Below are 26,401 nucleotides of genomic sequence, written 5' to 3' on the forward strand. Positions count from 1 at the left end.
CAAATACAGCATAACCAAGGCTGGCTAGCTACACAAGGTTAACCCTTGCCGCCGGGAAACTAGGAAGTGAGAAGTGATGAGAAGACAGGAAAGATGAAAAAGGCGAGAGAGAAAGACGAAGATTGAAGAGGAGGACAGGAAAAGGCGACTGCCGATTTCCCCCGGGTGGGTCAGTCCGGGGGTGGCGTGTACGTGAAGCCGAGGCCAAAGGGGTGTGTTGCCGCCGCCGAGGGGCCGTAAAGGTCCAAACACCCGGCATTGGCTCAACCCCCAGGATCCCCTTTTCCCCGGACACGGCTAAGCCGCGCACGGCTACGCGCGGGAGGGTCCAACCCTCGTGTGCTCGGGTACGTGGTGGCGCAACACACCAAACGCCTGCTGACGCAGACGCCCCTGCGGGGAGCTGCAAAAGAGGGCTCAGTACACAAAACTAGTGTATGAAATTACCAGTGCATCTGGACTGCAAATAAAAAGGATTTGGGAGTGCTAGAGTTGACAAGATCTTGTGAAAGGGTGTGCCATTAGCTTATTGGTTGAATAATGAGCTATAAACATTCTGTGGTTCTTGCCTATGGCACTAAAATTGTTTTAATGTGTTAAGGCTATTACATTTATTGTGTTTGTCACAATTTATTAGGTTGAATGTAAGAGTGAAGTCTTATTTTAGTGCAGTTAGTGCTCAACATCTGCAAATTATGTAATTTATAGCAAGCTTCTAGTGTCTGGTATCTGTTACTGAGATATGTGTGTTGTATGCCTTACCTGTAAACCTAAGTGCTTTCTTTCTATGCATTCTATGGTACTTATGTCTGTCTGTGTGCTGGTCCTAGACGGCACTCATGTATGTGAGCAAAGGCCTCATAGTCTTGTTTATCTTAGCTTGGTCACACTGTGCAATGCTTCAAGCGGTGTTCAATAACCAGAACTTTTTCATCGCCGCTGTGAAAACATATGGGCTATGTACATTATAGCTCATCTTAGAATCAACAGTTTCGAGTCGTTGCAAGTTCATCAGCTTGCCAAATGTCTACATTGTCTATCTTGTACTTAAAACTAGCTACTTTGTCTTATGTCTAATTACCATGTGTGCGCATTTTGTGATGCTTAGAGTAATCCTCAATGATGGGTGACATTCGCTGTTTATCACTACCAAGTACTTGCTTAATATTGGATTGGTCATCGAGAGACTGAATGCTTTAGCATGATAGTCATTTGGAAAAAGAAGAGAAAGCAACATCATGTGGTAGATAGAAGAGATACATTGTTCTGATAAATAAGAAAAAGAAGTAGCAGTTGATCACATAATTTGCTTGTTTTTCCCTTTTTCAATTCATTGTGGCTGTTTGAATGAAGAAAATAAAAGATTTGGAGCAGTAGTTTTCTTGGTGATGGACCATTTTCTTTAACACCGCTACAACTAATTTGACACTGAATATATTGCAATTTTTCATTTTCAGCAACTTCATCCTGAAGCTTATTCTTGTGCGTCATATAAAAACCTCAATACATGATGGCTCAAAATTGTGCTGATTGCTAACTATCCTCATAAATGTCTCCCAAGTTTCACTCCTCCTGTAGCAGCCTACCTGTAATGTTTTATCACCGAAGCTAGTACAAACAGTGATTTATCTGTTTTGGTAGGCAGTATTCTTTAGTGTGGTAGTTGGTGAACAGATTATATATAGCATTAGCACGAAAATTTGCCTTTTATTTCTTCCATATCTTTGGGATACTTTCTTGAGGCCATCTACTGGGTATCTCAAAGAAAATCAAGTGCAGCAGAATATCTTACGGTTAATTACAAACATATAGGTTTGTTTCAAGGTTACTAAGAACCTGCTAATTGCCTTTATAGTTACGTTAGGCACCATGTAATTGGGAACTTGATGCTAGCAGGTATGTACAACATGCCTATTTGATGAATAATTGCATAGGTCACTGAAGTTTTGACGTTTACTTACAAATTTGAGGCAAACTTCATTGGTGTCTTACTTGATTTCTCCCCCCATAAAACAACTTTTTTATACATAATGGGAACATCAACTCATTTTTCTTTACTATCTTTGAATCTGCAACTAAACACAGAGTGTCTATCATATAACCACACCTGAATCCTGACTGGCTTTGATTTTGTTATGACATTATGCCACCCAAGACTGGAAATTAAGATGTTTATACATAGCTCTCATTTTTACTAATTAGCTTGTCAGTAATGTGATGTATGCCTGAAATCCACCCAGCCACGAATATATGTTACCAAAAAAATCATACCTTTTCATAACTAAAATTCTATAATTTTAATATTTACTTCAACTCCTCATTAAAAATTTCGTATAAAATGTTCTCAAGCATATTTCTGTAATTGTAATAGGAGCCATATCAAAACTAATATGAGACTTATTAGGCTAATAAAAGTTTCAACAAGACTATACAACCTAATGAAACTTATAGAACACTAGTAGGATAATACAAATGTCAACAAGACTAATACAACCTAATAAGACTGATAGAACACCTATTAGGATAATACGAATTTAGTTCACTAATAAGAATAATAAGACTGACAGAAGGATGTATTAGACTAATATAAATGCTAATAGGTGCTGCACCAAAACTGATACAGAACCTATTAGACCTATAGAAATTTCTACAAGACAAATAGAACACTAATAAGACCAATAAAAAATGTATTAGACTAATACAAATCTCTATTAGAATTTTTGCTAGGGATGAGAGCTCAATTATTTTGTGTACTTTGTTGCTATCTGACCACCTGGCGGTCATTACTAGTCAGATGATGAAAATTTTTATATTTTTACACTTCCAGAGTGTTCATTTTGATAGGTGAATTCACCTTGAAATGCTGCATCAAACAGTCATATTTCATGTGATATGAATTGTGATGTGATATGTTGAATTACGAATGTGATATGATATGTTGTTTTATGAACAGTGCATTATTTATGTCATGGGCACTTTGAATGTTTACTTATTCTTTGTAATTTGGTTCGATCTTAGCACCTGTTGGTTGCTCTAGTCATGTGATGAATGTTTATTTTGAAAGATTGTTTTTAACTTCGTGTGTGAGCGCGATATTTATGGCTTAATGTAATGTAAATTGTAACACGCACCAATGTTATGCAAATTCGTAAGTGTCATCATGATCATCATCATCATCATCAGCCTGGTTACGCCCACTGCAGGGCAAAGGCCTCTCCCATATTTCTCCAACAACCCCGGTCATGTACTAATTGTGGCCATGCCGTCCCTGCAAACTTCTTAATCTCATCCGCCCACCTAACTTTCTGCCGTCCCCTGCTACGCTTCCCTTCCCTTGGAATCCAGTCCGCAACCCTTAATGACCATCGGTTATCTTCCCTCCTCATTACATGTCCTGCCCATGCCCATTTCTTTTTCTTGATTTCAACTAAGATGTCATTAACTCGCGTTTGTTCCCTCACCCAATCTGCTCTTTTCTTATCCCTTAACGTTACACCTATCATTCTTCTTTCCATAGCTCGTTGCGTCGTCCTCAATTTGAGTAGAACCCTTTTTGTAAGCCTCCAGGTTTCTGCCCCGTAGGTGAGTACTGGTAAGACACAGCTATTATATATTTTTCTCTTGAGGGATAATGGCAACCTGCTGTTCATGATCTGAGAATGCCTGCCAAGCGTACCCCAGCCCATTCTTATTCTTCTGATTATTTCTGTCTCATGATCCGGATCCGCAGTCACTACCTGCCCTAAGTAGATGTATTCCCTCACGACTTCCAGTGCCTCGCTGCCTATTGTAAACTGCTGTTCTCTTCCGAGACTGTTAAACATTACTTTAGTTTTCTGCAGATTAATTTTTAGACCCACTCTTCTGCTTTGCCTCTCCAGGTCAGTGAGCATGCATTGCAATTGGTACCCTGAGTTACTAAGCAAGGCAATATCATCAGCGAATCGCAAGTTTCTAAGGTATTCGCCATTAACTTTTATCCCCAATTCTTCCCAATCCAGGTCTCTGAATACCTCCTGTAAACACGCTGTGAATAGCATTGGAGAGATCGTATCTCCCTGCCTGGCGCCTTTCTTTATTGGGATTTTGTTGCTTTCTTTTTGGAGGACTACGTTGGCTGTGGAGCCGCTATAGATATCTTTCAGTATTTTTACATACGGCTCGTCTACACCCTGATTCCGTAATGCCTCCATGACTGCTGACGTTTTGACAGAATCAAACGCTTTCTTGTAATCAATGAAAGCTATATATAAGGGTTGGTTATATTCCGCACATTTCTCTATCACCTGACTGATAGTGTGAATATGATCTATTGTTGAGTAGCCTTTACTGAATCCTGCCTGGTCCTTTGCTTGACAGAAATCTAAGGTGTTCCTGATTCTATTTGCGATTACCTTAGTAAATAACTCTAACTCTTAGTAAATAACACAAACGCTTACTCCTATCTTATGGGAATGGACAAGAACCTTATGTGCGACTCCTGTAGGTGCGAGAAAACTATCGCGCACCTATTATGTACCGGCCCTCGTTACAACATAGAACGCCTCTGTCTGCAGACAACTTTAAACAGACTGGACTCGAGGCCGTTCTCCGAGTCAAAGATACTCGGACCGTGGCCACACCTGCCACTGGCACGAAAAGCGATTCGTGCACTAGTACAATACTTGAAGTGCACCGGCTGGAGAGACCGCTTTCAGTGGTCTCTTAAACACTCGGTGCTCACTTTCTCCCTCTTTTCCTCTTTCTATTCACCTTCACATAATCCCCAATGTAGGATGGAAAACCAGGTGTTCGTCTGGCTGACCTTCCTGCCTTTCCTGTACTTGCTCTCTCTCTCTCTCTCTCCGCTGGGGGGCCTTGAAGGTCCGAACACCCGACATTTGCTATACCCCAGGATCCCCCTTTCCCCAGAAACGGCTAAGGCGTGCATGGCTACGCGCGGGAGGGTCCAACCCTCACGCGCTCGGGTGAGTGGTGTCCCAACACACCAAACGCTTGCTCACGCAGAGGCCCCTGCGGAACTGTCCAGAAGCGACACCGGTTCCTCTCGGCCATGCTAGAAATGTGCGTTCGCGAATACGACGCAACCATGTAGGGCAACTCTGGACTGACGGCAGTTACGCCACGACTACAGCCGGTAGTGCGGCACACCGCCGTCTGGGTCCTTGTGCATGCTTCCCAGCGGGTATTCTGCCCTCTACAATTTACGCAATGGATGCTGCTCTACGATGGCGACTCGACGGACGTGGTGCTGAGGATCGCACGGGAGGGTAGCCTCAGTGTGCACGTTTGGAACTATAGCTCAGCGGTGGTTTCGCCTTGAGGATAAGTTCCAGCTTGGCCTGCGACGTCCTGGCGTGTAAGAATTGTGCGCTGATTTACGATGTGACGATTCTGAAAAAGCTCGTTTAGGCGCCGTGGAATACAATTCACCACTGTTGGCTCACGTAAGTTTAAAAAACGCTGGTTGTACGAATATGCGATTAGCATACGCAGCGCCTTGGAACTTTTGTTAGCCGGCAGTGACCCATTACATTCCACTGCTCCTAAACGACATCGCAATGTGATTGCTTGCTCGCATGCTCGCATTACCTGCCTTATCGCTATTTCAATTCCTTCTTTACCAATTTACAAGGGGCACATTATTTCCCATAACATATATATGCAGAGCATAGATTTGCGTGCAGCGGTGTGAACGGGCAGAAGGAAGCCACTCCATGCATGAAAAGAAAAGCGTCAAAGCAATGACAAGTAGCATGTTTTGTCCCTCTTTCTTTCTTGTACCGCTATGTGCGGTTTTTCTTTATCTTCTAAACATACAACACAGAAACGCCTTAAAACGTGGCAAAAGCGCAGGTGTTGCCTGCGTCTCGACTGTACACACGTGTACGGATCAAGCTGTCTAGAACGAGTTCATCCGTAACGAGGACCCGCGTCACTCCAGGGAAACAATGCACCCGCAGGTTTTTATTTTTTATTTTTCTTGCGTGTCCGAGATTCGCTCCCGGTATGTCGGCGCCGCACAAGCTGCGTCGAAAGTACGGCATAGAGAAACGTCGAGAGCTTCCTTCCCGCCGAATGCGCAGCTGTTCACCGCGGGTGGCCTTGTCGCCTCACGACTCTCCGAGCAGGCATGCAGAGAAAACGCGGCAACAGTCGTGTAGTACACACACAGACACGACGCATCGGCGGGCGACTGTGTAATGCTTCTCGTTAATAACAGTTCTCCACGGAGCAAGGTGCTCATTGCAAGCCGCCTATCGTCCGCAGCTATTTGGCTGCCGCTGCGTCCAGACGAGCAGCCGTCGCGAAGCGAAGATGGTCCGCGCAGTGCGGTCACTTCTTTGTTTATTGCTCCTGCCGCTGACGGCATTGGGATCATGGCAGACGCCGGTTGTGTCGAGTTGCTTTGGAGCTGACGGCAGTAAGTATATTTGATTGAGTTTTGATGAATCCATTGTAGTGCAAATAATACAATCACAAACTACAGTATGCAGCACACGACGGCCTCTATAGTGCCCTGTCTTCTGTTCTTCCTGTCTGCTTTGTTGGCGCCACAATGGCTTGCACAGGTATCAACCCCAACTTTCCAGGCAACAATTCTCCTTGGTTGTGTTTTCTGGCCGCGGAGCATGTCCTCCAATCAACGATTGAAACGTTCGTTAGCTTTGCTGTACATTGACTCTTGAGCACAGCTTACACCTGATCGTCACTGCCGTTTAGAATGCATGGGAGGGAGCCGAGAGCTAAAGCCATGCAAAGAAATGGGCTAACAGCAGAACCGCGTGAAGTGCGTTCGTTACGGTAAAATATTCCTACTAAAATGGTCTCCCCGCCAACAGAGGCGTCCTAAAGTCAGCTCGACATTCATATGTAACTAAGCAAATTGTAAAAATCTATGTGCATTTTAACGCAACGCTCGTGTGCGTCGTACACTTTGTGTTTCGTTCCTTTTGCGCCATACAGATATGCCTGCATTTCACAGCGAGAATGTTAGTGCGACTAGAAGTAATCGAAAACGTCTTAGATGCGTGTTTCCCTGGTGTCCTCGTAGAAATAAGGGAAGCACCGAGATAAAATGTGGAGAAAATGGGTGAAATGCTCGGCGGGATGTGCGGGAAGATAATGAAATTTTATTAGGGGACGAATAAAAATCGCTAAGTGAAAATTTCTGAACACTCGTTTTCTACTTGTTTGGAGGCCTTATAAGAAACGCCAGAAAGCTCCCTCGGTGTCCTGCGCGAAACAAATGTAGCAGAGACTTTACATAGACAAGACACAGGGGAGGGGGACACATATTGCTGATGTGCAACGAAACTTTAAAGCATTCAGGTTAATAAATGGACTAGTAGCGTACGGTGAGGAGCTAGTTGGTATGACATTATGAGGACAAAGAAAAACTGCGCAAAAAAGAACAAGACAGAGAAAGAACCACACGACACAGGCGCAGTGTCGGGTGTCGGGCACAGGCGCCTGTGTCGTGTGGTTCTCTGTCTTGTTCTTTTTGCGTAGTTTTTCTTTGTCCAAATAAATGGTTTTGTGAACAATTAATAAATACTTATTTCATGCTGCTTAAAAGGCGTTATACGAAGTGTATTCCTTATTTGCCCGGTATGCCGAGCGAAGTAAACAGAGCACCGAGTTTAAATTTGGTAAAAATCCGGGACACGTTATGACCGACGTGTGTGCAAAATGACGGCGTTTGTTGTGAAGTACCTGTGTAAGTGCTCGAAAGCGTTATGCTCGCAGCGATTATGCGTGTTGCGTCCCAGCGTCTTGGGTCAACTAAAGGAGGCACCCAGTTTGCTCTGTAGGAACAGGGCGGGGGGGCATGGTTGGGGTGATCACGCTATGAAGTTTAATGCCTGGATGAATTACGGGCTTTACAGGTATTTAATGAATACCCGCATTCTCTCTATTTTTCAGGCGTTATACGAGGCGCGTAGTTTTCCCTGGTGTACTCAGAGAACAAACCTGTCAGCTAGTTCACATTTGGTGGAAGTGCAGTATAGGTTACCGGTGTTTAGAAAAATACAATGTTGGGATACTTTGGCGCATAGCTGTCGATGTTTGTGAAAGGACGCCGAATGGGCGCTCTCTCTGTGCAGTTTTTACCATTGTTAACCTTTGCGCCACAAATATCGATGGGTTATGGGTGAGACGTGCAGCCAGATCGCCTTTGCGTAGCTTTTCGAAAGCGTTAATGCAGCCGTTATGCGGCAGTGTTGTGGTATATGTGAACGTGGCACCGTTACCATTTTTGATGAAAATGGGGGAAATGTTATGGCTCATTTATGGCAAACCTTAAGGTTTGTGGGGTACTTGCGGGATTTTCAGTATACTGAGAAATTTACAGCTTGAAAGCGTTACGCAAGCACAATATATACGCCTGTTCTCACGTTGTCCTCGGTAAAAGAAATCTGACCTCTAGTTAAAACTTGAAGGAAATAACAGGCAGCCTATTTTCGGAAGTGCGGATTGTATACACAATAAATACAGAAAAAAAAAGATTCTCCGACGATTGCGACGCTCCCTAATGCGAAATTTGAGCGCAGCTCCACACGTGTGTTTGCAGGTCGCGATGTATTGGCTGGCGCGGGCAATCTGTCCCGTGCGGCACATTGCAAATGGAGCGAAGCGTGGCGCGACTGCCTCGCTAGTCTGGAGATCGCGAGAGGCAGCGCGTGGGTGACGCGTGGGCGCTATTCACTGCAGCCGCCGCCGACAGACCTTCCAGACGACGCGCGCTACTGTGGCGTCATCTCGTAGCTATCGTCGCCCCAGTACGCTTTTCTTCGCATGCTTTCGCCGTACCCTCCTCAGCTTTGCGTCGCGTGGTTCGGCTGCTCCCTTTTTCACCGCTTCCCGGTTCGCGTCTTTCATCTCCCGCCGCGTTCCGCATTCGCTTTCATCTTCGCTGTGCTCGTTCGCTCGGTTACGCCGACGCACGCTGCACGAACGGGCGCCTAGGAGCTGCGCTCTAACAATCTGCATACGGACACGGGAAAGCAAGTGGAACGCACACACGCAGAGCTAGTTATATTAAGAGTCAAAAGCGCGCTGTACTACATGCTTATCGCAAACCGCTTCCCAGATCACGTACAAGTCGATTATCTCCCCCTCCCCCCCATAAAAAAGTAATAAAAATAAAAAATACAACTAATTAGAATTAACCTTAAATTCCCGAAGTCACAATCTTGACAAAAATACCTAAAAATGTCATCACTTGAGCAGGAATTACAGTTTTGCCAGATATCAAAGCAATCGGAGAATTGTGATTAAGCAAACCATCCATGTCGTTGTATGTTACAGAGTTGGAATTGAGAGCCGACACCGCGAGGCGCAAGATGGGCCGCAAGGCTCTGTCGTCGGAAATCTTGTAGCGCACCTGGCGTTCCAAAACTCAAATGAGTAAAGGGAGCAGGCACGGGCAGTAACAAAACTATTCGGAATGTGCTTGCTATTCGATTCAGTTTGTTTCTGCCACTGTTCGATCCCTAATGGATTTGGTTTCAAAAATAATATTCCGACACCACCTATCCAATCTCAACTTGAATTCATACAGCTTTTCTCAAGGTAGAACAGTCCGTAAGAGTACCTGACAGCCAATCGCGCTGTTGGACATGCTGTTAGCGAAATCTAGCGGCCAATAACAAACGGCCCTTATATGAAACAAAGGGTTGGTTAATTTCGCCCCAGAGATTCACGGCAACGAATTTCTACGGGGTTTATTGCGCTGACCTACGACAAGTACAGTTACGTGCGAAATTTTTTCAAAACGTTCGACATGATATCGCAGCGATATACCGCGGCTTTTGTTTTGGTATATCTCCCCTTCCTACATTGCCCTCAATATTTTCCTGCTTGTCTGATCTTTGTATGGCCACGAAATCACTGGCTCGAAATGCCCTCCGCTAGTATAGTTCCTTATGACGTAATAGTTCTGTGGAAACCCGCAAGGTGGAGAGAAGTAATTAATAAAGGAAAAATGGAGACATCCACTCAAAAGTAGCTAAGTGCTACAAGGGAACCCATACAGGTACGGGTTTCCTTTGTAGCACTTAGCTACTTTTGGGTGAATGTCTGCATTTTCCCTTTATTAATAGTTCCTTATGTGTTACTAAATAATCGGCAGATAATGATTACTTGGCCTTTCCCTCGGTGGATTATTTCTTTAAAGAATATAGTTATTCAAATATCCGGCGCCTGCTTCACATGGAAGTTAAAGATATATGTTTAGTCTGCGAGCGTTTCAAATGTTCCTCCTTGACTTGTTTTCACGGAAAATGGGTATAAACTTTTTACAGAGGGATTCCTTTTATCATTTTACACTGGTCATGAGCTGTTCAGAATCCTAACGAAGTTGATAAGCAACGCTTGGCCGAGCTTTGCAATTTTTTAGTAGTCCGTGCCCAAAATAGTAAAGCCAAGCATTGAGAATTCTCGTAACAGATAACCATTTGTGGCAACTAAGCTCGAGCTCCGTACAGTTGTAGGGACAGGTGCTTTGCCGTAAATGGGAAACCATTAGTCACCAACGCGGCCATTGTCAGGGTGTAAGAAAGCAAGAAGTGTTTGTTTAAAAGAACTCCGCCTGCACGCATTTTATCTTCCACACGTGTTCTGGTTTTCCAGGCACTTATCCGGTTCGGTTCAGTGCAGTGAGGGTATCGAACGCCATTTATGGTCAGGACATGACTATGACGTTCACAATAACAAGCGACGACGAGCTCGGCGACCAGCCAACGGCGACGATAGACGTGCTGAAGCCCTCCGCCTACGATAGGTCCTGCCAGAAAAACTTCGGTTCGTGGTAAGCAGACGAGAACTTCAGAAGGCTCAGAACTAAAGCTATTCACGGTGGTCTTCTCTTTTAGCCCCGCAAAGTGCGATCGTAAGAATGCGGTGTACGTATTCGGTTCGTTATATTATTGCTGCTACTAGTGTAAGTTCACCAAACGTTCCCATTTAGGTGAGACAGGTCGTCTCACTGCCCAGACCAAACTGTGTTTTTTGTCACGCTTCCGTTGCGCTGTCTGCACCAAGCTACAGAACAACGCATGTCTGTAGCCAGTGCTGTTATGGCTTGTTGCTTCACTGCACCCGAACGCAACTTCTGGCGTCGAATCCTTCGCGTAATTTGTTCATGGGGTGTATATAACGTCCCAAAGCTATATACTAGGGCTGTGAGATAGAGGGGGGGGGGTGCTCTGGATTAATTTTGATAACGTGTGGTTCTGTCTCGTGAACGTAAGTCTCCATATATACGAGTGGTCGATGGATCGCTATGGATATACAGCGGATCGCTTAGTAGCGGGGCAGAAGCGGTAATGGTTTTGCATAAGTGCGCTTTCACTGAAGCAACAAGCGGCGCGCCACCGCAAGCTCTATCTCGTTCTTTTAGAGCGATGCACTTTTGGAAGGTGGCGTGGCCTGGGTCAAAGGGTGACCCCACCCTGAACGGCGGCGCTGCTATACTCGCGGACAACTTTCTGTGGCTATGAAGGGAAAACTACGGGGGCGGAGCACTGCCAAACGCTGGCGGTCTACTTGACGCGGTAACATATGTGCAGAAGCACATGTGTTACTGCGTCAAGTAGACCGCCAGCGTTTGGCAGTGCTTTTGGTTGCACGGAACAGACGCTGAATCGACACAGCTTCATGGTGCGACGGCTTCGCATTTGCCCAGACGGGGAAGAGAAAAACCGCAAAATAAGTAAACTTTTACATTCAGTGGTGTGTTTTGTCTTATTTACCTGTTGCTAACAAGGTGTTCACGTCTTCTCTTCGCCAGCTTAAACTAACATGGATGAAAACGCGGGACTCATCCAAATCGCTCTCACTTGTGCGCGCTTTGCCTCCGCAACTTTCCCTTCATAACCAGAGAAAGTTGTCCCTGAGTATGGTGAGGAATCCTAATCTTTCTAGACACGCTGCGCCAACTAGTGCCGCTGCCGAGAAATCCCCGCGCAGCCTCTGAGACTAGAGGCATGGCGCGCCGATGCCTGCAAACGCTGAGAATTGTTCCCCCGTTTGCCGCACACCCAGCTTCACATACTCAGTGACCCAAGTTGACGAAATGTACATTGAAGAGCGTCACATACCCAGTGGATTCATGGCGCAGCTCCCTAAAGCGATGGCGTGAAACACGTCTCATGTGCAACTATGGAGCAGCCAGCTAAAGTTTTGGGTTGGTGTCCTTGAGGAACCCTTGCGACGTGGTTCGATTCCACCCAGCGTCGCATAAATTTAAAGCAAAGTATTCGTCATTGTAGAGTGGAAAATTCCCAGGGGCGTATGCCTAGTTGCCCAAGTTGGTGTCAACAATGTTCATAGAAGAGTGGCACACACATACTGGCACATGCACGGTGCTCCAAGTGGGTGTCATAGAGGTTCATTAAACAGCGGTACCTACACAGTCCCGCATCTGCAGTAACCCATATCGACGTGAAAGAGGTTCGTTGAAGAGCGGCACATGTGTACACATTGTCGCACACTGCTGACCCAAGTTGGTCTGACGGTTGGTTTCGAACCATGTTCCCTCAACACAGCAACCAGATACGCTATCCATTTGACCATGGAGTGCCGAGTGACCAGCTGAGCGGGAGAACTGCTAAGCCTGTTTCACATGCAAGCGAAAATGCTCGCGATTCCTGCCGCCGCGAAGGCACTAGCGGCTAGAGCGGCGAGTTTCGGGCAAGTTGGAATTTCACCGCGGCGGCAGAGCGGCAGCACCGCTTCCGAACCAATGACGGCCCGCCTCGCCACGTGACCAGTGGAGGACTGGTGCGGGAAAGCCTGCGCATAGGACGATGTTTATTTACTTGCTGCTTGCTAATATCAACTGTGGGGATTCCCTCTCTGAATGCCAGGGAGACATCCTGAATTTGTATCCCCGATGTCATTTACCTGGAAGAAAGCGCAGGAGTAAATCTGGCGTACTCGGATCAGCGATTTATCAATGAAAGGCGGCGAACTACCTAGTACCTAATAGTCATTACAAGTCTTGCGCGTGGCGGTATGGGTTCCAGCACAATGAAGGACTTCGTGAGGGGCCATTTAACAAGGGCATGGAGCGCCTCAAGCTTTTCTGCCAACAATTCATAATAATCCTGAAAACAGTCGGTGTCGGCGTTCATGAGCAGCGGCATCTGTACAAAAATATTGCAGAGTAAAGTACTGTTTCCGTGCAAACACAACCCACCGCGGTGTGGAACTCGGATTCCCCCTTCCGATTTTCCCAGATAGGTCTCACCCACCAGCGCTGTAACCCGGAGTTTGAACAAAGCCTTTTTTTTTAAAGGCGAGCAAAAGGAGATGCGTGTAAGAATCATCATGTGGCGCACATAAATCCATCTCCGTTGACACCATGATCGTGGTTGACACGCTAGCGTTTGTTATGTCAGAGTTTGCGCGCCGCATATGCGCATTTTTTTTTTACAAACAAAACACAAAAGATGAAAAGTAAGCACGATTTAGATACTTAGAACGCAGGATATGTATCTATAAAATAAATATTTGAGATGTAGGGACGAAACAATGCTTATGTTGGTAGTCGCAACTACTGAAACTGGCTGAAAGTCCCGCGTTTTTTGCCAGCAACATTGATATTCACAGCGGCGTAAAACGCGCGGCGCGAATGCGTGTGAAACGAAACCTCGCGAAAAGCTTCGCAGCACCGCGCCGCTGTTCGCTCCATTCGCTCAATCGCTTGCATGTGAAGCAGGCTTTAGACACAAACATACGAAGATAGCTAGCCTAGTAAGTGCGTGAAGTACCCTAAAATGCTAACGAATTGAAAAAGAACGGAAAGCCATACAAGTTCCTCATTTTTATTCGTTTATTTCACAATGATTAGCTGTCATTAAGGTAAAACCCGACTGTAGAACGTTGATTCATTATCGTTACTACGCATTGTAATAAAATGCAGCAGATCCAACGAGTTGGAATCTATATACAGCGAAGCTTTGTGTCTATGCAGAAAGAGTCAAAACACAAGTAGAGACACACCCACACATGCGCGCACAAACACACACACAAGTGCGGGCCAGACAAATTATACCAAGCCTTTTCTTAAGCGGAGGTACTGACTGCTAATGAGCACGACGGTCGCCTTGAACGCACCATGGTTTCAGAGGCAGCGTACGCATACCTACGTAGCGCAATTTGAATCTTTTCTATCCGCAAGGAGCGCTTACTTCCTCATTACTCTGCAGCCCCGGAATCGCGATGGCGAGCTTTCTGGTTCTTTTGTTTTACTTACCCCCGCACGACCGGAGCCAATGTGGTTGCGTGGAGGCGAGTGTCATCTGCTGGTTTCTGCAAGGAAACCAGCGGCGCTGTGGTTGGTTGGCCCATTCGGTAAAGGAGCAGCTTTTTAGGAGCAGCCAGATCGCAGCACCCACGGTCACAGAACCCAGCGAGGTTCGCAAAGAAAAGCTTCGCGTTTAAAACGTTTTACCCCTAAAACGCGCTAGTTTGTCCCATGGCGAACACCTTAACTCTAAATGAGTGCTTGCATGATATTTTTGAACGTTCATTTCTGTTAATGCGTTAGTATTCTTAGGGTACCCCCGCACTTTCCAGGAGGCTATCTATCTGTCTCTGTGTTTGTATCTGTATCTATGTTTGTATCCGTTTTCCCGTGTACCTGAGTCACTGGGCATACCCGTCTGTGTGCGAATGGCTGGCGCATCGTGCTGCTGTGCTGAGGTAAAAGGGTTCGAAACCAGCCATGGAACCAACTTGGGTCGCTGAGTATTCGGCAATGTGTACACACGTACCACTCTAAAACGTATCTCTTTCACGCCTACATGGATCACTGTAAGATGCAGAACTGGGTAGGTACCATTGTTCGAAAAAACTCTTTGATGTGGACCACTGGGTATATGCCACTCGGTCCGTGCTGGTGTTCATGAACCTCTTCGTTACCAAAGTTTAGTGATTGGGTATATGCCAGTCGGCCTTTGCGGCCCTTCAATGAAGGTTGTGTTGAAGTTCTTGGCGACGCATCGAAAACGACGGCGAAGCACGTTAAATATATGCAAGCACGTGTGCTCGTGCAGTGAAGAAAAATAGAGAAGACAAACACCTACGAATAAACAAGCGCCACAAAAGAGCGCTCATCGAATCGGAAAATAACGCGTGGCTCGAGAAGCCTACAGAACTGGATGAGACTACATCGGCAGACAGACGGAGCTGAGAATCGGAGCATGGAAGACGCGTTGGCACGGGTCGGACGTCAACTTGGCGTTCGGGAGGCCAACGATCTTATACTTAGCAGCTAGTAACCCAATTTCAGCATGATAAACTACTTTTTGAAAATGTTCTGTCAGTTCCAGTTAAAAGAAGGAGCGCCGTAGCTCTGCTACGCTGCTCTGAAAACAGCTAAAGGAGAAGGCATCGTGCCTAGTATCAGCGGCGAAACTCCGTATGGTAAGGGATTCATGAGCGTGAAAGGGGTCTGCTTCAAAAAGCTTTAGTTCGCCCGTCTGTCAGGAGTGTTAGCCATGACACTGATCTTTTGCACCATTAAGGGCACGAAAATTTTTACTGTGTACCTACCACGTGACGACTTTCATTATTGAATTGTTATGCGTCTTGTCGGATCAGCAAATGTGTATCAATGCTTTAGTATAGCAGCAGTTGCTAGTAAGGGCCTTCGCAGTCTCTTTCACTTGTCATTTTCAAGCTGGTTTTCCTAGCGTTCACTGTACGTTTTTGTGCATTCTCAAATATAACTGAGCAGTGTGCACGTTCTTGCACCAGATGAAATGTTGTAAACTGCGTGTATCTATCCTGCATATTTTGTAAAAAAGCGCAAGTAAGCATCGTGGTTTTCTTCCAGTGAATATCCTATGTGTGACCTGTCTGGAAACAGGGAATCTAATGACTTGATGGATTCCATGGACACAGAATGTCCGATTCACCCTGGCGTGTACACAGTGACAATCACAGCGACCGTGCCAAGTGCGGTGGACCTTAGGAAACGCTTCAAGGCGAGTGCGAAAAGAAATAAAAAAAACAATCTAAAAGTCAAAGTTGAGTTCATTTATTTGCTGCTTTTTTAAAAGACTTGCAGAGGCGACGAGGAAGGAGATGAGGCTGTCTGTTTGGCTAAAGCCACAGAGCATAATGCAGAAAAATTGCGCAAGCTACAACAGCTAAGGGCAAGTATTATGAACTTCTAACATTATCGTGGCGTAATGTGCGAGTCATACCTGTAACAGAAAGCGCACAAACAGACACAATCGCACGAGTCTTCTTTCCCTCCCTTGTAATTGTGTCTATTTTGGCGCTACCTTCTGCTTATATAATGTTATAAACATGTTGTTGAAGCTTTTACAGGTACTGTTTGATAATAACCTTGCGAAAATTTTAACTAATAGGGCCACGTGGCTGTAGCAGACGGATTTTCAGAGCACGGCGCCGAGGGCAACAGATCCGTTGGTTCGTGGACTGATGGCGCTGGTATTTTGAACCCTCATTTCTCTCTTTTCTGTGGTGCTCGATTTAGAGCACAGGCCTGTTGTGCCGCTAGGGCAGCACTTCGAAGCCACCGGTCAACACAGCACAACAGCACATTTCAACAGCACATTTCACGCCGCTGCTCTCGGCTTCGGGTAGCTGCAAACCAGAGCATCTCCTATAGTGAATGCACATACGGGGCGACCATTTCTAAGCTCTCCGAAATTTTTAAACATAGACTGTTGCAAATGACCTCATTCTGGTCCTTAGCTGCATTTTTAAAAGCGGCCGACATTACTTGCACGAGAAATCGAAACATATCTAAGTAATGTACAAAAAGTTACAAATTAACTTAATCAATTTACGCCACATGTTGCAAATTACGAATTCTATCCGGTCAGTTAGCGAGGCGCATCCACTTGGAAGGAATTTCCAGAATGGCACCAACATTCAAATGTGCGCCATCAAACTCACCGTAAAGATGCACTGTTCTTCCACTTAGTTTTTAACAAAAAGCTATGCATTGAAGCTCAAAAGTAACTGCAAAGCCCATGTAGAATCTAATATCTCGAATAATACGCCGAAAGTGGTGACATCCTGAAATTTAATTTCAAGTGTATACGTCTTGCAAACGCACTGGCTACAATCCCAAAATTACAATGTGTGCCGTAAGTAATCAATTATGAAGTTATATAGTGAATTTTTGTGAATTAGTTGAAGATGTGTTTCGGTTTCTCGTGACAGTAAAATGTCCGCCTCTTTGCACATGGCAGCTCAAAGGCAAAAATTACGCTATATGCCACAGACGATTTTTAAAAATTCCATAGAACTTAAAAATTATCTCCCCGTATAATGCTGCTTCATATTGTGTGCTTGGGTGGAAATTTTGTAGAATCACGTATATGGGAGGCTGTGTCGCATGCACAGTACATATGCCATAAGCGTTTCAATGACGGCTGTCTCTAGTTAATAAATATAGGAGAACCTAAGGACAATGACGCTTTTCGCAGGGCAAGATTTGCAACATTGCGCTTACAAAAAAAGCAAAACATTTTTAAAATCGCCTATCACAGATAGCAAAATTTTAGTTCTTGAGTTTGATTATAGAAATAGGCTGACATCATTTGCAAGGAAAATATAAATATATAACGAACTTATTAAAATTTTTGTAATGACGCATTTTGAAAGAAGTATCTTACAAGACAGATAAATTTACGTATTTTAACTGGTAAGTACCCAAAGTGTAACCGCTTAGAACAAATTCGCAGAATGGCACCAGTTTTCGCGATATTCAATGCGTAAGCATTTCTGTGCCTACCCAACGAAGAAACCTGTCCGACACGTATGACGAATCACTATGAAGAAAATAATGTATAAATCGTTGTTTCTATGAAGGCTTCGGTGAAATATTTGGTGATGGTGGAATAAAATCCATCTCCAGAACTGCATGCAGAGCCGAGTTGGTGCATTGTAGCCATTCGGAAAATTCCTGTTTTGTTAAAATTTAAATACAAACACGCCACATCCCCGTTGCGTTTCGGTGTTCAGGGGATGCGCCTTCCATTGGGGCGTTCCTTCAACGACCGTAATGCCACCGATCTATGAGCGCTCATGCGCTTCGCGTCGCGCAACATAGACCGATATGCAGTGAATTACTTCATAAGGATGATAAGGAGAGATGGGAGGATATATGGGTCTCATCACGGTTGATAGTGGTTCTACGCGGATGGATAAGGTGCTAAAGAGCTCTAAGGGCTTATAATGATCCGATCAAATCTGGTAATGTTAATAAGCATTGACAACAGTTGATAAGGGTGGGATCAAGTCTGATAAGGGTCGGATCATGTCCAATAAGGTTGATAACGATAGGTAAGGGTGGCGCCCCCTGCTACGCTTCCCTTCCCTTGGACTGGATTCCAAGGGAAGGGAAGCGTAGCAGGAGGCGGCAGAAAGTTAGGTGGGCGGATGAGATTAAGAAGTTTGCAGGGACGGCATGGCCACAATTAGTACATGACCGGGGTTGTTGGAGAAGTATGGGAGAGGCCTTTGCCCTGCAGTGGGCGTAACCAGGCTGATGATGATGATGATGAAGGGTTGCGATATGCCGCGCACCTAGGCCATGAGGCGTCACAGCTAGGCATGCGCCTTGGCAACGGCGCAAGCATTATCACCCTTTGGTTGACGTAGTAGTTCTGCGGAAACCCGCAAGGTGGAGCGAAGTAATGGATAAAGGGAAAATCAGACATCCATCCGTTCGTAACAATTGCTACAAAGGAAACCCATACGGGTTTCTCGAAAGAAAAGCCTCATAGTTGAAGAAAAATTCGTTCTGGTCCGGGACTCGAACCCGGGACCACCGCCTTTTCGGGGCAGCCGCTCTACCATCTGAGCTAACCAGGCGGCTAGCAGATGGCAAAGCGAAGTCGAATTTGTCGACAACACGAAGCAAAGGCAAGAGTTTGACGTAGTAGTTCTGCGGAAACCCGCAAGGTGGAGAGAAGTAATGAATAAAGGGAAAATCAGACATCCATCCTTTCGTAGCAATTGCTACAAAGGAAACAAACGTTTCCTTTGTAGCAATTGTTACGAACGGATGGATGTCTGATTTTCCCTTTATTCACCCTTTGGTTGTACTCAAAAAGCGCCGACAGCTAAGGTGGCGCGGAATTTCATTTCTGTAACATAGGACCGGGCAGTTCGCTCGCCGCTGTAAAATTGATGGATTGCTTTCGCCCCACCGTTGCGCTGCCCTTCCGTCAGACATGACGTAGACTGGCGACGAGGATAGGATGCTGCCAGCAAGGAACAGCCATCTGCCTGACAGCAATGGAATTCACCTTCTGATGGATTGCGCTCGGAGAGTAGAGAAGCAGCCACGTTGGACAGTATGGCGTAGGCGACCACGAGTCTGCAGCTAGGGCAAGTAGAACGTTTCGAAAATTATACGAGTGACTGGACTAGCTACGAAGTGCGTGTGCAGGCGTACCTTCGCGCCAATGATGTTCCGGAGGAGAGGAAGGTAGATGCGTTCATCAGCATATTGGGTCCACAGACGTATTCGCTCCACAAGTCGCTTCCCGCTCAAAATTAGCCGTCCTCGAAGTCACTATAAAGCTTGTACGAACTGCTTCGTAAACATTTTGGCCCTTGAACGGTCCGTCATAGGCGAGCGAATGAAGCTTCATCGCCGAGGGCAGAAGGAGCACAAAACGATACCACAGCACGTGGCGGAACTATAGGCATTGGCGCAGAGATGAGAGTTTGGTGCGTTTTCTGACGAGTCACTTCACGACAGATTTGTGAGTGGTTTGCTCAGAGTCGACAAGGCACTTGTTTTTGGAAGACAAGAATCTAACGTTTCGGCGAGCCATTGACCGTTCAACACTAGAAGCTGCACTGGCTAACGCTGCAGCTGTTCATTCGAAGCCTCAAAGAGAGTTCGGGCTGTAGAAGTTGCCTACGAGAAAAACCACGAATTGAGGAACTATGCTCACACTGCCAATGCGTGTCTGCACGTCAGTGCGACGTCTTTTTTTTGTTGCAAAAACAAATGGCGCATTCAGAAAGCCTGCCTAAGGCGGCAAAGAAAATTGCAGCCGAAGCGGAAGTGACAGTACAGAACGTTTAGGTGTTACCACCATCAGAATCACCCCTGCAGAGTGTTGCAACTAAAGAGGTAGAAACAGGAGACCCCGTCAAGCTCGGCTTAACCATCGAGGGTATTCCTGTGCAACTGGAGCTTGATACGGGCGCCGCCGTTTAGGTAATGTCACTGGGTCAGTTCCGCTCACATTTTTCGACAGCACCTCTGAAGGAAACTGAGTGGACGCTCAGGACCTGTGCGAGCGAACCTGTGAAGCTATGTGGTATTTCCTAGAGTTGAGCACAACGACCAGGGCCAGCGATTCCCGCTGTAGGTGCTTCCTCAGGATGGTCCAGCTTTGTTCGGGTGCAACTGGCTTCAGCAAGTGCACATTGATGGGAAGCAAGTTTGCGGCCTGCAACAGCTACATTGTGCGCCATCACTCAGCGTTGAACGAGTGCCCGAGCTAAAGCCCTTGCTTGGCCGCCACAAGGGCCTCTTCAAGAACGAGTTAGGCACCATCCGAGATGAGAAGGCAACACTTGTTTTCAAAGATGGGAAGACATCAAAATTTTTCCAAGCTCGAAGCACTCCATTTTCCCTAAAGATTTAAGCTCTGCTACCGGTAACGAGCAGCGAGTACGCCCCTGCGGTGGTGCCTGTTTTGAAGCGGGATGGAGCAATAAGAGTATGCGGCGATTCGACCCTTCTAGAAGACGTCTACAGTTGGGCTTGCTCAAGCCAAAAGTTTGTCTACAATCCGGTTTGTACAAGCTGAGCAATAGACCTAGCACTCCGCAAGCGCTCCTGAAGCCAAGCTAATGTTCCCTCCGTATTCTTCTTGGGGGAAGTTTTGACAAGTTAGTGGTTAGACTATGCGTAGAACTCCCGTATGAAGGCTTATTCGCTTGCCCGAGAATATATGCAATTTGCACATGTAAAAGAAAAGGTTAACTGATGTATGTGTTAATAGTACGCTATTGCAGATCATTGGTACTGGTATGCTTTTTTGGAAGCAGTGTCATTCAGGATTTCTAGTAAATGTACATCTATTGAATACGACTGGTTTTAAGTTAAAATTAAAGCACGCCACAACCTACTAATCCGAAACAATTCAGTATTGTGAGCTAAATGCGTACTTTTGCAAATGCATTAAAGGCATACATCATTAAAAGCCCCTACTTCACATACTTAAATAAAATATGTGAAGGTATAAGAGAGCCTTTGTATGACACGCAGACATGTGCACATATGGCAGCCGTGTCACTTCTGCATCAAAATGAAATTATTCACGAAGGAATAGTATTACAACATCATAGCACTTTGCAAGTGAACAGCACTTTAGGAATCTGGGCACAGTGCTAACACAGGAAAAATACATGCAGCACACACAGGTGTTGAATAAGGCACATTGAAAACACATGTTGTAAAAATATTGGAAAATGACTTTCCATAGCTAGCATTTCATAACAATGTTTAGAAGGCAAAAAATCTGCAAAATACAAAATTTTATTTTTGGAAATTATGTACATCTCCTTGCCTTGTATTGATTTTGACTAGCTTTATATATAGGTTATGAAATACCTGTCACGTTTAACATTGATTAACTATTACGCATAGTTATGAATGGCATGTCTAGAAAAACTGACGCCGCAACCGCATCCTAATAAGACTATGGTACATAACGAAGGAGGATGAAGAAAGGCATGTCAGATGGTCGCAGGTCCAATGGCTTTTAATATTCTGCGCCAGTCAAAAAAAAAAAGGGAAAACAATTCAGTGCCATTCCACTCCGTGAAAGTGGGTGACCAGCCAAGCTGTTTAGCGAACGACACATAGGTGATCCAGAGTACGGAGCAAAGGTACGAACATATTTAATGTCCTAATCTGTGGTCGTCGTGGCGGTATAGGTACGGACACACATTCGCATGCCACCTCTCTTATTAAATGTGTCCGTCATGTAAGACAATGAATGGCTCATACTCCCTTAAGCAATGGCGCCTACCCCCGTAAACGCGGCCTCCCCATTACAACAACAGAAGTGAAATTTTACACTTCGGCAACGGACAGCGGCAACGGAGCCAGCTGTGAAAGACGACGACGCTCGAGTCATTTCTGCTGATGGTAGTTTTTTGCACAACACAGCCAGCTGTGGAAGATAACGACAACGACGAACGTGCGAGAAGTGGCACTAACGCGTTTGCGCGGCTAGCACCGAGAATTTTTTAAGAATCCTTTTTGAAAAAGTTGTACAAAACATTTTTTTTTCAAAAACATCTGCTCTTGCCCTTGTGTCTGGGACCTCTTAGGGCCCCACACGTGACAAAGGTAGATCAAGGGCGCGTTACAGGTCCCCGAGCCCACAGGGGCATGTGCCGTTGAGCTTGGACCCTTTCTGCGCTATCTGCCGTATATCAGCGGACATGATGACTTGTTTTTGTTCAACATATCGGGGGGAGGGGGGCACATTTATTTCCACTTAGCACAAACATGATTGAAAAATAATTTCCACTTAGCATAAACATGATTAAAAAATAATCTCTACACATTAAAAAAATAGCGATGACTATCTAAAAAAGATACTCTTCCAGAATGACAGCTGTGAAGTGCGTATAGCTCTATAGTTTCTGTATTGCACGCACCATTTTCAGGCAATATAGACCTCAGACTCTGCCCACGCGGCACTGCGGAAAAACCCGTCACCAGCGCCCCCATCGAAGCCTTGGCGCGAACTGAGTAGTGCAAGGAGAGCTGTCCGCTAGCGAAGGTGCATAGGCCACAATGGACCCTTCTCTTTGATGATGATGTATGTTGTTTTGTGGCGCAAGGGCCAGGTTTGGCCAAAGAGCGCCATGACTGGTGGTAGTGTTAAGGATGTATTATGGAAGATGTGACTTGGCTGTAAAGTGGCCTAAAATAGTCGCAGTAAAGTGCGTAAAATCTACGTACTATAAAATTATGGCGATGACTAATGACGAATACTATGAACATTAAAATCCATCGTACAAGAATGATGCAAAATATAAAATGTATAAGATGGTAAAATTACTTCGAGCACTGCTGCCTCGCCAGAGCCCTTGAAAACAAGGGTCTAGAGGCATGTGCTATACCAAGGAGCTATCACAGCGGCGTCCTCTGAAGAGAGGACCCGCTATGAACATGTAGGGCTAAAAACATGCAAGACAACATCTTTCAGAAAATTTAGGACTGCGTTGGTGTCAAACAAAGGTTCTTGGCCGAGTAACATAACAGGATGAAGGGGGATGCGCTGCCGGTAGGCTAAGGGAAAATGTTTCTTTCTTTCATATTCGGCTTCCCGACACTCCAGGAGGACGTGGAGGACGGTCAGCCTCTCCCCGCATCTACCGCAGGTTGGGGGATCATTTTCAGTGAGTAAATAGTTATGCGTGCCAAATGTGTGTCCTATTCTCAGACGACAGAATAGGACATCTGTTCGGCGTGATTTTGTTACAGAGGGCCAGAATCCTAACTGTGGCTTGATCACGTGGAGCTTATTATTTGTTTCCGCGTCCCATAGGCGTTGCCAGTGGTTGCGTAGTTTCCTCCGTAAGAAGGGCTTCAGATCCGTGACAGGAACTGCAGCGGTGGGATTAGCAGAATGCCATGCAACTGACGTGGCCATCTGGTCCGCCAGAACATTACCTTCGATGGCCCTATGACCTGGCACCCAGCATATAATCACATACTGGTTAGATGAATATGCTTCACATAAGACGGAATAGAGTTCAATTATTACAGGATTTTTGTGCTTGCAGAACGATATCAAAGCCTTCACAACACTTAGGGAGTCCGTATATATAACTGATTTTTTGAGTTTTGATTTCCTTATATGCTTCACGGTCGACAGTATTGCGTAGGCCTCAGCCGTGAAGATACTAGTTTCCGGATGCAGTGCGTCGGATTCCGAGAAGGATGGCCCGACGGCTGCATAGGACACCCCGTCATGTGACTTCGATGCGTCTGTGTAGAACTCCGTGCAGGAGTGTTTGTGCTGGAGTTCCCGGAAATGCATTTGGATTTCGATATCTGAAGCGTGCTTTGTAACTTGAACGAAAGATGTGTCGCATTGTATCAGCTGCCACTCCCAAGGAGGTAGCAGCTTGGCTGGATGCATTAGGGGGAGCTCGAGGAGTGGGACGTGCATTTGATCACTAAGCTCCCTCACACGCAGCGAGAAAGGCTGTCTTACGGAGGGACGATTGCGAAAGAGTGTAGCATATGTCATGTCATTAATGGTATTAAAACAGGGATGTTGTGGATTTGAGTGGACTTTCAGAAAATATGTTTGGCTAATGTATGTTCTCTGCAGATGAAGTGACCACTCATTTGATTCTACATATAAACTTTGTATGGGACTCGTTCTGAAAGCGCCTGTGGCCAGTCGGATTCCTAGATGGTGGACCGGATCTAGCATCTTTAGCGCGCTCGGGGCTGCAGAATGATAGATCACGGCACCATAGTCTAGTCGTGATCGAATGAGGCTCTTATAGATATTCATTAGACACTTCCTGTCACTACCCCACGTAGTCTGGGATAGAAGTTTCATTAGATTCATTGTTTTCAGACATTTTTGTTTAAGATATTTAATGTGGGGGACGAAAGTGAGTTTGTAGTCAAGTATGACACCCAGAAATTTGTGTTCTTTGTTTACAGGTATCTGCTGTCCACGCAGTTCTATGCAAGGATCTGGGATAAGTCCTCTCTTTCTTGTAAAAAGAACACAAGAGCTTTTGTTAGGATTGATCCTAAATCCATTCCTGTCTGCCCACGTTGACACTTTGTTCAGGCCATGCTGTACCTGTCTCTCGCAGACTGCGAGGTTACAAGATTTGAAACCTATTTGAATGTCGTCCACATAGACAGAGTAAAAGACGACGGGTGGTAGTGAAGCACGAAGCGTGTTCATCTTCACGATAAAGAGCGTGCAGCTGAGCACGCCTCCTTGGGGTACACCCGTTTCTTGCGTAAAAGGACGTGAGAGTGCATTGCCGACTTTTACCCGGAAAATACGATTTGAAAGATAGCTTTTTATTATATTAAACATATTACCGTGGATGCCCATTTCTGACAGGTCTCTTAAGATTCCGTAACGCCACGTTGTGTCATACGCCTTTTCCATATCGAGAAATATCGATAGGAAGAACTGTTTATGTATAAATGCGTCCCGGATATTCCCTTCAACACGCACGAGATGATCGGTTGTGGAGCGCCCTTCTCGGAAGCCGCACTGATAAGGATCAAGCATTTTGCTCTCTTCAAGGAAATGAATAAGTCGCCGATTTATCATTTTTTCGAACACCTTACAAATGCAGCTTGTGAGGGCTATCGGGCGGTAACTTGCCACCGAGGAAGGGTCTTTGCCTTGTTTCAAAACAGGGACTACAATGGCTTCTTTCCACGCGGTTGGAAGGTACCCTGCATCCCAGATGGTGTTGAAAAGTGTAAGTAGTGTAAGTTGCGTGTCATTGTGTACGTTTTTGAGCATTTCATATAAGATTCTATCAGATCCTGGTGCGGAACTCTTACATGCGCTCAAGGCCGCTTTCAACTCGGCAGCACTAAATGGGCAATTATAGGGTTCATTCTGTCGGCATTTATTGATGAGTGGCTTGCATTCTTCTATTTCTTTATATTTCAGGAATGTTTGCGAATAATGGTTGGAGCTTGATACACTCTCGAAGTGCTCCCCAAGTGAGTCTGCTTGTTCAAGCAGGGTATCGCCTTGTGGGTTTACCAGGGGGAGTGAATGTGTTTGCCGCCCTCTAATCCTATTTACTCTGTTCCAGGCTTTGGCCTCATCCCTAAACGAGTTAATACTTGATAAAAACTTTTGCCAGCTTTCTCTTCTGGCCTGCCGGCGGGTTCGCCTGCCTTGTGATTTTACTTTTTTAAAGTTAATAAGATTCTCTGCAGTGGGGGAGGCGCGTAGCAACCCCCACGCTTTGTTCTGATTTTTATGTGCGATCCTACAATCGTCGTTCCACCACGGGACACGCCGTTTGCAGGACAGACCATTTACTTGTGATATACATTTAGATGCGGCATCTATTATGAAGGCTGTAAAATATTCGACAGCAGCGTCAATTTCTAGCGAGGACATGTCATCCCACGAAATACAAGATAGAGTTCGAAATTTTTCCCAGTCGGCAGTGTCAACTTTCCACCTAGGAGCCTGTGGTGGATATTCCTTTTCTTCAGGTGTTCTAAGCAGTATTGGGAAGTGGTCGCTTCCGTAAGGATTGTTGTTAACTTGCCATTCGAGTTCAGACAGTAGTGACGGGGAGACTAGGCTAAGATCTATTGAAGAAAATGTTCTGTTTGCAAGAGAAT

General features: G+C 45.5%; 1 protein-coding gene and 1 non-coding gene across 4 annotated transcripts in view; one reads left to right on the forward strand and one right to left on the reverse strand.

Annotated features, from left to right (window-relative positions):
- The first annotated feature begins 6,048 nt into the window (after positions 1–6,048).
- LOC135901824 (uncharacterized) overlaps positions 6,049–26,401 on the forward strand; it is a 34,263-nt gene continuing 13,910 nt past the window's right edge. For 2 of the 3 annotated variants that reach the window (XM_065431673.1, XM_070533599.1), the window contains exons 1-4: positions 6,049–6,424; positions 10,636–10,813; positions 15,848–15,998; positions 16,074–16,169. In XM_065431673.1, the coding sequence (XP_065287745.1) occupies positions 6,319–6,424; positions 10,636–10,813; positions 15,848–15,998; positions 16,074–16,169 (531 nt within the window). In that variant the 5' untranslated portion in view covers positions 6,049–6,318. The remainder of the gene's footprint in view (positions 6,425–10,635; positions 10,814–15,847; positions 15,999–16,073; positions 16,170–26,401) is intronic. The other variant, XM_065431674.1, reaches the window with a different exon arrangement.
- TRNAF-GAA (transfer RNA phenylalanine (anticodon GAA)) lies at positions 18,793–18,867 on the reverse strand. The gene has a single exon. It is a non-coding gene; the product is annotated as a tRNA-Phe (tRNA).

This window comes from Dermacentor albipictus, chromosome 2, assembly GCF_038994185.2.
Source record: "Dermacentor albipictus isolate Rhodes 1998 colony chromosome 2, USDA_Dalb.pri_finalv2, whole genome shotgun sequence".
NCBI lineage: Eukaryota > Metazoa > Arthropoda > Arachnida > Ixodida > Ixodidae > Dermacentor > Dermacentor albipictus.